Here is a 13,786-nt window from a genome sequence, read left to right on the forward strand (position 1 = left end):
TTCATTTCCCCTCTAAAGTTCTTAACCACATGGAATCAACAAATCCCTCTAAACATTTACCTTAAGGATAAAATGGAAGGAGATACAGTGAAATGGTGTGTGATGGCCACTGTCATTCTAATAAGGGAAAGTTGCACAAAAAAATGTAACAAATTCTGTATATAAACAGTCTAAACGTAGATTTTTACCAATAAAGATATAAAATTAGATGCTAATGTCAGTGTTTTCAGAAAAAGATAAAGTAATAACTGTATAAGCATTATAGTACTACAAATGATTTACAGAAACTAAGAAACTTAATTAAACATAACCCCCCTCTAAAATGCAAACCCATACATTATCTCAGCATGATTTATAGAAGGACTGTATCCAATGAAAATCCAAACTCACTTTTAGGTAACACCCAGAAAACTGAAAATGCTGTTCCTATTTTAATTTAACATGTATTTCTCAAATAAGATTCACCATGAACATTAGTTTAGACTATATTTTTATATCCTCTTTAGATAGCCAAGTGAAAAATCCAACAATACACAAATTTGTACTTTCATCAGAACATAAAACAACAACAGGTAGTGAGGCTAGAAAACAGAACACAAGTTCAATCAAATCAATACAATACAAGTACAGAGGCATCCATGTTAACCTACAAGGAAAAAATCTGGGCCACAAAACAGGTTTTCTATTTTGAATCTCACTAACTGCTAGACAGTCTGTGTATTTTGACCTTAAAGTGGTCAAAATATTTAATGAGTGAACCTCATGTTCTACTACCTACAAAGGTGAAAGCAACAGAAAAATTGTCATTTTATGTTGCTGAGTTTTTAACTAAGTCTTTTATAATACTTATTTTGTTTAGTAGCACGTGATAGAATTATACACAAATTATTTAAAAATTAAATGTGGTTATTTCTATATACCTTAGGCCCTCAGCATAATTTCTGCCTCTGAAGTGCTAATACAGTATTTAAAACTATACAAACATCCAGTAAACAGCATTTTATTTTATGACATTCTGTGTTAATACAATAAATATACAAAACTTCCAAACCACTGAAAACATGCAACATTAGAGGGACAGATGGAGGGCATTTATACAGAACCATGACAGTCACCGTAATGGCAGCGCAATATTACTCGTTGACAAAATATACAAACATCCCTAGATAAATAATCCAAGTCCCAAATTAAAAACCACTGAGCAATGATTTTCCAGTGTTCAAACTTTAGTTTGAAATAAAATAGCCGAAACTTAATATTACCAACTGAAAAGTGACATGGATCCTTACAATGTGAAGACCATTTCATGATTGCTATACTGGGTAATGCTAATATTAAATATAAAACGCTAACAAGTGCCAATCTTCTACTGAGTGCAAATGTGACTATTTACTAATAATTATCGTTAAGAGAATAGAGATTATAAGAATTAAAAACCCCTCTACCTTATTAAACTGTTAAGCAGCGCCATCATTTTAATGCACGTTTATGTTTTTAAAAAAACATTTTTCTCTTATCAGTTTGTATTAACCCAAATAACTGGAATTTAAAACATTTCCCCCATCGAAACAAAAAAAGGTTCAGTTGGTTGTAATTATTCTTTGCTATTTAGCAATAGAGGATTTCTACAGAATAGGGAGAAGCATTCCTAATTCTTGAAGGAAAGTATCTCAGTATTTTTCAAAAGTCTCTATGATAAAGTTTTCATTTTGCAGTTTAAAGAAAAACAAAAGGAACTTGAGAGATGAATTAATGACAGACATACCTACTTTTGCTGTATTTTGTGGTAAATGTTTTGAATGTTTGTAAAATCCACACTCAACAAAGCATACTGATGAGACAGATTTTCAGTAAGATTATAGACTCTAAAGATCTTGAACTGGCTTATTTGGTTGAGAAAGTAAGTAGAGATTATCACTGATCAGAAATATTCATAAAAACAGCTTTAAATTCATACTCTGAATCTTACTTTCATCAGAATAAAAGAAATATCTTCCAAGTATATTACTTCAACAAAGTCCCAAATAAATCAAATGTAAACACCATCTGGATGGATCCGTGTTACATCTAGTATCACACAAAGCTTCTTTCATAAATAGTGAGAACTCACCATCCCACCCCCAGCATGAAACTCATTTTAACTCCAGATTTGGGGGGAAGAATAAAAGTGATTTAACCATTTACACCCAGCCAATTTTTTAGTCTCAAATAATATAATCTAATAGAGAACTCTTACTTTTCAAAATCAAGTTGAATACTTATTATTCTGCAATCTTTTAGGTTAGCTAATGACTTCCAAAACAACAGTATCGTGACTTTACAAATGCCTTTAAGTCATTTAATCAGTTATTAAAAATGACTCAAAGTTTCAACCCAAGTATACTATAAGAATGAAGTTCTGTGCTGCATAGTAATAATTTTAACATGATTCTATCCATAATTAATGCATTCAACTGTATCTGTATTTTCTTGCTCGATGCAAGTTAAATGTTTTATTTTTTCTGTTGCTACAAATTTTAATGTATTCAGTCTGTCTCAAAAATTCAAAGACTGAGGTGCGTTAGGGATTCAAGTATATGTGAAGTGCCAGGGTCTTTTTACTTTTAATGCCAACTAGACATGAGAGGCTAAAAGAAAAACTTCTCAAATACTGTTATGTTCTTTTTGGACATGGAGTTAGCCTAGATTTTAATACCTCTGTTAAAAATGACACACACATACCCCAGAAAAAAGCTGCCAGACACAATCTCAGTTCAATTAAAAAGAGTAGCCACAAGAATATACCAAAGTTTCCATACAGTAATATTTTACTATGATATGAATACTGAAAATTAAAAACAAAAAGGTATTATCATCACTACATTCTATTCCATCACTTATCTACCTTTTCTTTTGGATAATGCACTGCATATTATATTATATCCTCGTATTGCACCCCAGTGAATTTTTATATAGAAGAAAGTATTACAGAAAATCATTTCTATGATTCTATAAACAACTCCCCAAACCTGCACCCATAAGCAGTGCATAACCCAAAATACTAATGCTTTTAAGAAACATGGTGACCATGCAAGAGCAGAGCTTGGTTATCAAAATATCAACTACTCTAAGAAAATAAAAAGATAAAATTTACATTATCTACCATGAAGTGTACACAGGCTCTTCACTGGTGACTGAAACTGCTAAAAAGCAAGCCGATTTAAAAATCCCTAAGTCTCTGATGTCCTATTTCTCTCAATATAAATAAGGAAAAGGAATGAAGCATTGCTTTACTGCTCCAATGTGTAATCCTTACATTTGACTCCTGAAAGAATGACTGCAGCAAGTACTAAGTGTATTTTTAATCATAAGTGCCATGTTAATTTCAGCGTGTCACCACTGAAATAATTCGCTGAACGTTCATCCCCCAAAAAATATGGAGAATATTTATTTCACATGTAATTTTTTTTTTTTTGCAAGGGGCACTGAAATATTAAGAAACTATCAGGTAAATAATAAGACAGGGAAGTTTTTCTGGTTTTAGCCCATGCACAAGTGATTAGGAAATATACGTGCTGTGTGTACTGTGTTTTGAACAAAAAAAATATTTATAGAATACAGTAACTGGAGAAAAAAGTACAGTCAGAAGGTAACAATGTATTGTTTGAAGACTCTAAATTTGGTTACCCTTGAAAGCATTCTGAGCTGCACTAGTTGCTGCGGTTGAAGCTGCATTTGCAGCTGCAGTCTGGACAGTTTTGTTGGACATCACACCTGTTGCAAACTCTTGTTGGGCCTTCTCAAAACTAGCACCTGTTGTGCGATACAGTCCATGTACCTACGGAGGCACAGAAAAGTGGGAGAAGATGAGTGGTAATCTATGTGTTCGTTATCAATAGCTCTTCAATTAATCCCAACATGACTCAGAGATAAAAAGACTAGATTCTAGGCAGGATTCCTAAGGTCAAGAACATCAGCCGCCACAGTGGCACACAACCTTGTATGTAAATATTTTCTTAAAATAGATTTTTCCCTTTTATCTCCAATGCAGAAGAGATAATTATGCCTATGCCAAACCAAAAATAATATAAAAAGCGACTTCTTAACCAAATGCAAAAAGCTATGTTTTCCACTGTACCTAATTAAGACATTACAGCCTTACAAAAGAATGGTTTAAACACAACAGGAGACATTCTGACTTAAATACATTAATTTACTACCCTAGACAATTCCAAAAAAATAATACCTTACCTATTTCTATGTTGGCTACATATACACCCCTGCCCCTATTGTATCAAATGGTATCGTTTTATCATTTAATGTAGCGAGCAATATGTGTGTCCTTAAAGATAATTCACTCTGAATACTATTTAAGTTTTTGTGTATGGTCAAGTCCTAAAGGATTTAAGAAGAAACACTTCTGAGCGCTATCTGTCCATACTGATTCATCACTCAAATCTTAGATTTTTACGAGCAGGGTTCAAAAATACTCCTTCTGTTAGCATCTCTCTCGAAGATGCATAAACTATGAAGCACATCAATCCATAACATCAGCCACTCCATCTAATACAAATTTGAGAAAGGAAATAACAAGGCACACTAGGACAAATATTGATATTTATTTATTACATACCTACAAACTTGGGGGTATGAAAGATGAGGAGGAAAGATGAGACAGAAAAGTGAACTTGTAATTACACTGCATTGTGATAGGTCTAAATTAGAAGCCTGACTAGAATGTCATCAAAGCAGGTTTGGAGGATGCGGGCAGTACACCCAAGTCAGCCCTTTTCCCAAACCTAAATACATAGGAACTGGTTAATTGTGGAGTTAAGTGTGGAGTCAGGAAAAGTAGGAGTCAGGTACTTTCAAGTCAAGTTTAGATACTGGGAAGTTGTTTCACAAAGACAGAATACAGAGGATACGTTGGTTTGGGGGGAGAGTAGACACTAAGTTCTAAACATTCATCCATTGCACAAATGTTTATTGAATACCTACTCTAAGCCTGCCCCAGCAGACAGGTGAAAATTTGGTTTGGAGGTAGAGAGGAATGGGCGAGAGACATGGACTTGGAAACCAATGGCACATAATGGTAGCTACAACTCTGACGTAATGAAATTGTCCACGGAGAGATAACACATAAAGTAGAAAGAGAAGAAAATCAAGTACCGAAGCCTGTTTAGACACCAATATTTAAGAGGTACCCATAACAACAAGAAATGATTAAGAGAGGAATGAGTAAAACCAGGGACCTTTTCACAGATGCCAAGGGAAGAAAGCAGTTAAGGAATGAAGAGTTGTTGGGGAAAATAAGGGGTCAAAGTCCCAAGTTCTTCTGATACACAGTAGTGAAAGCAAATGCCATATTACTATGGATCAAAGTATTAAAGGGTCAGGGAGAGGGACTTCCCTGGTGGTCCAATGGTTAAGACTCCGCGCTCCCAATTCAGGGGTCCGGGGTTCAATCCCTGGTCAGGGAATTAGATCCTGCATGCCACAACTAAAGATCCCACATGCTGCAACTAAAAGATCCTGCATGCTGCAACTAAAAGATCCCACATGCCACAACTAAAGATCTTGCGTGCCGCAACTAAGACCCAGTGCAACCAAATAAATTTTTTTTTTTTTTTAAAAAGGGTCAGGGAGAGGGACTTCCCTGGTGGCGCAGTGGTTAAGAATCTGCCTGCCAATGCAGGGGACATGGGTTCAAGCCCTGGTCCAGGAAGATTCCACATGCCATGGAGCAGCTAAGCCCATGCGCCGCAACTACTGCGCCTGCTGCGCTCTAGAGCCTGCGAACCACAACTACTGAGCCCGTGTGCCACAACTACTAAAGCCCGTGCACCTAGAGCCTGTGCTCCACAACAAAGAGAAGACACCGCAATGAGATGCCCACGCACTGCAACGAATAGTCCCTGCTCACCACAACTAGAGAAAGCCCACACGCAGCAATGAATACCCAACACAGCCAAAAATAAAAAATAAAGTGCAAATTAAAAAAAAAAAAAGAGAAAAAAAGGGTCAGGGAGAAAAAGAGAGCATTGACAAGTACATATACTGGTGAACTTTAAAATTCTTTTAGTACCACAGCACTACCATAAGTATATTTTTATTCCCTTTCCAAACCAAGTTTTTAAAATAAAAAATTAAAGATACAGATAAATTACTACGCCTATGTTTAAGAAATTTATCTCACAATGAGTACATATGATTAGATCCTACAAATTAAGTGTATTATAGAAATCTAATAAACCTTCTTTACTTACCAGACCTAGCCACAGTGCAAAGTAATTACAGGTTAACTTGTCTGTCTCTCCCCCTTCCCCCCACCCCAATTTATGGGCATGCAATTAACAAACATCTGTTCTAATTTATTCCTTCTTTCAAATTTGTATTAAATTGAGTGGCTGATGTTATGTATTCATGAACTTCATGGTTTAATTACTTAAAATGTAATTCATAGCCCCACAGAGCAGAGAGGTAAAATAAAGGTAGGAATAATACATTTCTCAATAGTCTATATCTATATAAACCCAGAGAGCCACCTAGAGGGAAAAGACTGCATATGTATTCAGTGCACAATGCTCAAATACTGCGTTAGATCCACGATATCCACGTGAAAGGGGTGATTCTTCATTTCAGTGTCCCAGCAAGATGACGGGCTACTTACAAGGATCAACATCTCAAAAAGCTTACCATTTCCCTGTTATGTTTCAGTGATATCTACTGATATCTATTGATAACACACTCCTTAAGAAATCAGGGAGATAGTTTTAAGGTAAAACAGTGTAATTAAAAAGCAAAAACTAAACAACTTAAACACTTGCTATCTCTTCTACTTATGAGAATTGCACTAACCTACATATTTAGTCCTAGGAGTACCACAGAAAGGACACTAGATTTGGTACCTAGTGATTCCACTACTTTCTGCAGGGCTGGACACCACTCAAAACCTCAAGTTTACTTCTCATACAACAAGAATATTTCTTGTCCTGTTTGTCTCTCAGAGTTTTCCTGAGGATCAAATGAGAATTATGTAAATGTGTTAGACTAATAAAAATTAAAATTAACTTTAAAATATCTGCAAAAGGGTCACAGCCAAGACACAACTCCAGAAAAGAATCCTGCTTCCTTAATGTATCTTCAAAAATACCTTAGTGTACAATGTGGTTGAATGACACACAAAATATTATGGAAATTAAAAACCATGGTACTTTATTTAAACAAAATAATCCAAATGTATCGTTTCCATTAATGCTTCCAGAACACCATATCGAGAAATCATGATTTTGGATGGCAGAGTAGGAAGACCCTGAGCTCACCTCCTCCCACAGGCACCCAAACTTACAGCTATTTACAGAGCAACTATTGATGAGAAAGACCTGAAGACTAGCAGAAAAGATCTACTAAAACTAAGGTTATACAGAAGGAAGCACAATAAAACAGGTAGTAGGGGCAGAGAGGCGGGACAGTCAAGGCCTAAACTCCTGGGGTGGGCGATCCACAAACGGAAGGATAATTAGAATCACAGAGATTCTCCCTGAGAAGTGAGGTGTTCAAGCCCCACATGGGCTCCTCCACCGGGAAGGTGAGCCCCCAGAACGTCTGGCTTTGAAGACCAGCAAGGCTTGCTTCCAGGAGCGCCAGAGGGCTGTAGGAAACAGAGACTTCGCTTTGAAAGGGCATGCACGAAATGCCGCCTGCCCTGAGACACAGGGCAGAAGCAGTCATTTGAAAGGAGCCTGGGTCAGACCCGCTTGAACAGCCTCCTGCAGACCCAGGAGGCAGCTGGAACTCACCTTGGGGACACAGATGCTGGTGGCAGCCAATCTGGGGAGCTCAGGCCAACACAAGGGCACTGGTGATAGAAAGTGCCATTTGGGAATCCTCCTTCTTACCAGGGCCGGGCCTGGTCCCACCCACCAACCTGTCAGCACCAGAACTGGGACACCTCAGGCAAAGCTATTAACAGGTGGACACGGCCTGACCCACCAGCAGACCAGCAGCCTCAGGATCCCCAGAGCCCCCAGCTAACCCAAGACCCACCCACAAACCACTGGCCAACATCAATCCCCAGATCTCCAGGGCCATGCAGCCAGAGACCCCAGAACCTGGGTCCACCCACCAGTGAGCCAGCACTAGCCCTAGGAGCCCCCTATGTCCCATCCCCATCCACAAACAGGCTGACCCTAGCTTCAGGATGCCCTGGTTCTGCAACCAGAGACTGCAGGACCTGCCTATATTCACCAGTGGGCCACACCAGCCCCATGACTCAGCCTCATGCACCAGTGGGCAGTCACCAGCCCTGGGACCCCTTGGGCCCCAATCACACCCAAAAGAAAGCCAACACCAGCTTCAAGACACCATGGACATGGCAGACAGTTATGTCAGGAACTGGCCCCACCCACCAGCAGGCCAACATGGGATCTGGGACACCTAGCATACAAACCAGCCAACTTAAGACCCAGCTCCACGCAGCAGTGGGCCAGAACTAGCCCTGGGACCCCCTGGGGCTCTGTAACCAGCCACCTCGTGACACGGCCTGGCCCATCAGTGGCCGGCAGCCTCTGCACAAGGCAGGGCATAGCAACCAACCAGACCGGGGGCTAGCCATGCCTACCAGATTGCCCACAGCAGTCAGCATACCACAACGAAAGGGCCCATGCAACCTACCTATGGGGCAATCCCAGAGCATATAGCTCTGGTGACCAGAGGGAAGCGCACTACTGGGACACACAGGACATTTCCTACATAAGGCCACTTCTCCAAGATCAGGAAATATAACAAGCCTACCAAATACAGAAAAATGAAAACAGTGAATTAACCAAAATGAGGTGACAGAGGAATATGTTCCAAACAAAGGAACAAGATAAAACCCCAAAGGAAGAACTAAGTGAAGTGGAAGTAGGCAATCTACACAATAAAGAATTTAAGGTAATGATCTTAAGGTAAGGATGCTTAAAGAACTCAGGAGAAGAAATGGATGAACATAGTGAGAAGATTAATGAAGAGTTAGAAAATACAAAGAAGACTCAAACAGAGTTGAAGAATACAGTAACTGAAATTAAAACCACACTAGAAGGAATCAACAGTAGGCTAGATGATACAGAGGAACAAATCAGAGAACAGGAAGAGAGAGCAGTGGAATCCCTCAAACTGAACAGAAAAAAGAATTTTTAAAAATAAGGACAGTTTAAGAGACCTCCAAAACAACATCAAGTGTACTAACATTCACTTTATAGAGGTCCCAGAAGAGGGAAAAAGGGACAGAGAACATATTTGAAGACATAATAGCTGAAAACTTCCCTAACCTGGGACAGGAAATAGACATCCAGGTCAAGGAAGTACAGAAAGCTCCAAACAGGATCAACCCAAAGAGGACCACATTAAGACACACTGTAATTAAAATAGCAAAAGTTAAAGATAAAGAGAGAATATTAAAAGCAGCAAGGGAAAAGAAACAAGTTACATACAAGGAAACTCCCATAAGGCTATTACCTGACTTTTCAGGAGAAACTCTGCAGGCCAGAGGGAGTGGCACAATATATTTAAAGTGATGAATGGAAAAAAATCCTACAACCAAGAAGACTACTCAGCAAAGCTTTCCTTCCAGTTTGAAGGAAAGATCAAAAGTTTTACAGACATGCAAAAGCTAAGAGTTCAGCACCACAAAACCAGATTTATAAGAAATGTTAAAGAGACTTCTCAAAGCAGAAAAGGCTACTACTAGAAATATGAAAATTACAAAAGGAAAAATCTCATTGGCAAAGGCAAACAAACAGTAAAGGTAGTAAATTAACCACTTATAAAGCTAGCAGAAAGCTTAAAAGACAGAAGTAGAAAAATTTGGACTTCCCTGGTGGTGCAGTAGTTGGGACTCTGTGCTCCCAAGGCAGGGGGCCTGGGTTCAATCCCTAGTTGGGGAACTAGATCCCACATGCATGCCACAACTAAGGAGCCAGTGAGCCACAACTAAGGAGCTGGCAAGTTGCAACTGGGGAGCCTGCCTACTGAACTAAGGAGCCCACATGCCACAACTAAAAGGAGCCAGTGAGCCGCAACTAGGCAGCCCGCAAGCCACAACTAGGAAGCCTGCCTGCCGCAACTAAGACCTGGTGCAACCAAATAAATATTTTAAAAATAATAATAATAAAAGGTAGAAAAATTATCTATATCCACAATAAGTAGCTAAGGGATACTCAAAATAAGATGTAAAATATGATGTCAAAAACTGTAAATGTGGCAGGGTGGAATAAAAATGCAGGGTTGTTAAAATGTGTTCAAACTTAAGAGATCAGCAACTTAAAATAATCATACACACACACACACACACACACACACACACACAGACTGCTATATATAAACCTTATGGTAACAACAAACCAGAAGTCTATAATTGATACACACACAAAAGAAAGGAATCCAAACATAACAGTAAAGATAGTCATCAAATCACAAGGGAGAGAGAAAAAGAAAGAAAAAAGAACTACAAAAAATAACCCAAAAAACAATTAACAAAATGCCAATAAATACATAACCTAACAGTCATTACTTTAAATGTAAATGGACTAAATGCTCCAATCAAAAGACACAGAGTGGCTAAATGAATACAAAAACAAGATTCATATATATGCGCTCACTTTAGACCTGAAGTAACACACACGGACTGAAAGTAAGGGGATGGAAAAAGGTATTCCATGCAAACAGAAACAGAAAAGAAAGCTGGAGTAGCAATACCTATACCAGACGAATAGACGTTAAAACAAACAGTAACAAGAGACAAAGAAGGCCATTAAATAATGATCAAGGGATCAATCCAGAAAAAGTATAAGGTTGTAAATATATACGCACCCAACATAGGAGCACCTAAATATACAGACTACATACAGTAAGTCCCCTACATACGAACCTTCAAGTTGTGAACTTTCAAAGATTCGTTCCATCAATGTCAGGCGTGAGTGAAACTGCAGCTTACCCTCCATCTCCTATTGCTGACGATCCTTTAGCTCTACCATCTCCCACCCCTTCTCCCTCCTCTAGTCAGTAACTCTTCTTGCCTGTTCACTTAATGCCAACCTCTGTATGCCAGCTATTGTACTGTACTGCTGTACTTTCCAAGGTACTGTACTGTAAGATTAAAAATGTTTTCTTGGGCTTTCCTGGTGGTGCAGTGGTTGAGAGTCCACCTGCCGATGCAGGGGACACAGGTTCGTGCCCCGGTCTGGAAAGATCCCACATGCCGCGGAGCAGCTAGGCCCGTGAGCCATGGCCGCTGAGCCTGCACGTTCGGAGTCTGTGCTCCACAATGGGAGAGGCCACAACAGTGAGAGGCCTGCGTACCGCAAAAAAAAAAAAAAAAAAAAAAAAAAAGTTTTATTTTCTGCATGTTTTTTTTTATGTATTATTTGTGTGAAAAGTATTATAAACCTATTACAGTACAGTACTATATAGCTGATTGTGTCAGTTGGGTACCTAGGCTAACTTTGTTGCACTTACGAACAAACTGGACTTACAAACACGCTCTTGCAATGGAACTCGTTGGTATGTAGGGGAATTACTATACTAACACACATAAAAGGAGAAACTGAGAGAAACTCAATAATACTAGCAAACTTTAACACCCTACTTACATCAATGGACAGATCATTCAGACAGAAAATCAATAAGGTAACACTGGCCTTAAATGACACAATAGACCAAACGAAGTTAATAGATAAATAGAGAGCATTTCATCCAAAAGTAGCAGAATCATGTTCTTTCCAAGTGCACTAGGAACATTCTCCATGATAGATCACATGGCAGGCCACAAAACAAGTCACAGTAAACCTAAGAGAACTGGAATCATATCAAGCATCTTTTCTGACCACAATGCTGTAAGACTAGACATCAACTACAAGAAAAAAAATGTAAGAAACACAAACACATGGAGACTAAACAATATGCTTACTAAACAAACAATGGGCCACTGAAGAAATCAAAGAGGAAATTTTAAAAATACTTGGAGAAAAAGGAAAACAAAAACACAGTGATCCAAAATCTATGGGAAGCAGCAAAAGCAGTTTCTAAGAGTGAAGTTTATAGTGATACAAGTCAACCTCAGGAAATGAAAAATCTCAAATAAACAACCTAACCTTACAACTAAAGTAACTGGAAAAAGAACAAACAAGACCCAAAGTTAACAGAAATCATAAAGAACAGAGTAGATATAAATGAAATAGAGACTAAAAATTAGAAAAGTTCAATGAAACTAAGAGTTGGTTCTTTGAAAAGGTAAATAAAATTGATAAGCCATTAGCCAGACTCATCAAGAAAAAAAGAGAGAGCGTCCAAATCAGTAAAATCAGAAATGAAAAAGAACTGATAACTGACACCACAGATATATAATGGATCATAATAGATTGCTATGAACAATTATATGCCAATGAAATGGACAACCCAGAAGAAACAAATAAGTTCCTAGATATGTACAATCTCCAAAGACTAAATCAGGAAGAAATAGAAATTAGGAACAGACCAACTACCAAGAATTAAATTAAATCAGTAATTTAAAAAAATCTCACAGCAAACAAAAGTCCAGGACCAGATGGCTGCACAGGTGAATTCTACCAACATTTAAAGAAGAGTTAACACCAATCCCTCTCAGTTATTCCAAAAAACTGCAGAGAAAAAATGTTTCTGAACTCATTCTATGAGGCCAGCATCACCCTGATACCAAAACCAGACAAAGATATCACAAAAAAAGATATCACAGAATTCCTGTTGGGGTGATGAAAAATGGAAATAGTGGTAGTGGTTACACAACATTGTGAATGTAATTAACGCTACTAAATCGTACACTTAAAAATTATTAAAATAGCAAATTTTATGTTTTATGTAGAGCCACAATTTTTAAAAATTAATAATGTAATATACCAAAAAGCATTGAATTATACAATTTAAATGGGTAAACTGCATGATATGTGAGTTACATCTCAGTAATAAAGCCATTAACATATGCATATAAAGATTATTTGGATGAAAATATCATATGTACAGCATTATAAACTAGCAGATCCACCAAATTTGAAAATGCCTAGGTAAAGATAATTCACAATAATTTAGTTATATTAACTGGGGTTTGGAATCTAATAAGTAACTAGCCTAGTACTTATAGAAAAGGATAACAAAATTAAGATTTGGGCAATCAAAAAAAAAGTGAACATACTAAGGATACCAACTAATGACAGATATAAACAACCTGCTCAGAGTGCCAATTTTTCTAGGGATTCAAAAGTATTACTGCACCTACTCTGTGTCCCCTGGATGAAAATAAGCAGCATGTGGACTAGCATTTTATTTTATTTTTATTTTTCTTGCAGTACGCGGGCCTCTCACTGTTGTGGCCTCTACCATCGCGGAGCACAGGCTCCGGACGCGCAGGCTCAGCGGCCATGGCTCACGGGCCCAGCCGCTCCGCGGCATGTGGGATCTTCCCGGACCGGGGCACGAACCCGTGTCCCCTGCATCGGCAGGCACACTCTCAACCACTGCGCCACCAGGGAAGCCCTGGACTAGCACTTTAATAGGCAATGTGAATCATCTGACATTGATACCTAATCAGAAAAGACCTTAGTGTTGGATGATTCAGAGAGGGGAAGAGAGAGAAGCAGCATGCCTGTCTGTGATAGTACAGAAAGATATTACAGTAAAATTATCAGCATTCTATCCTAGATCCAAAATAAATCAGAAATAAAAGGGGAGGGGAGCGTAGTGAACAACTACAATGCTTTCAAAGAAAGTGAAATTCACTTTTAATCTAAGAGGACTA

General features: G+C 38.3%; 1 protein-coding gene across 8 annotated transcripts in view; it reads right to left on the bottom strand.

Annotated features, from left to right (window-relative positions):
- Positions 1 to 13,786, bottom strand: part of SCAMP1 (secretory carrier membrane protein 1) — a 139,422-nt gene that overhangs the window by 39,644 nt on the left and 85,992 nt on the right. For 2 of the 8 annotated variants that reach the window (XM_004270836.3, XM_049707764.1), the window contains one exon: positions 474 to 3,817. The exons of the other annotated variants lie outside the window; for them this stretch is intronic. In XM_004270836.3, coding sequence (XP_004270884.1) covers positions 3,653 to 3,817 — 165 coding nt within the window. In that variant the 3' untranslated portion in view covers positions 474 to 3,652. Of the gene's footprint in view, positions 1 to 473; positions 3,818 to 13,786 lie in introns of those variants that run through there. 8 annotated transcript variants of the gene reach the window in all.

Source organism: Orcinus orca, chromosome 3 (genome assembly GCF_937001465.1).
Source record: "Orcinus orca chromosome 3, mOrcOrc1.1, whole genome shotgun sequence".
NCBI lineage: Eukaryota > Metazoa > Chordata > Mammalia > Artiodactyla > Delphinidae > Orcinus > Orcinus orca.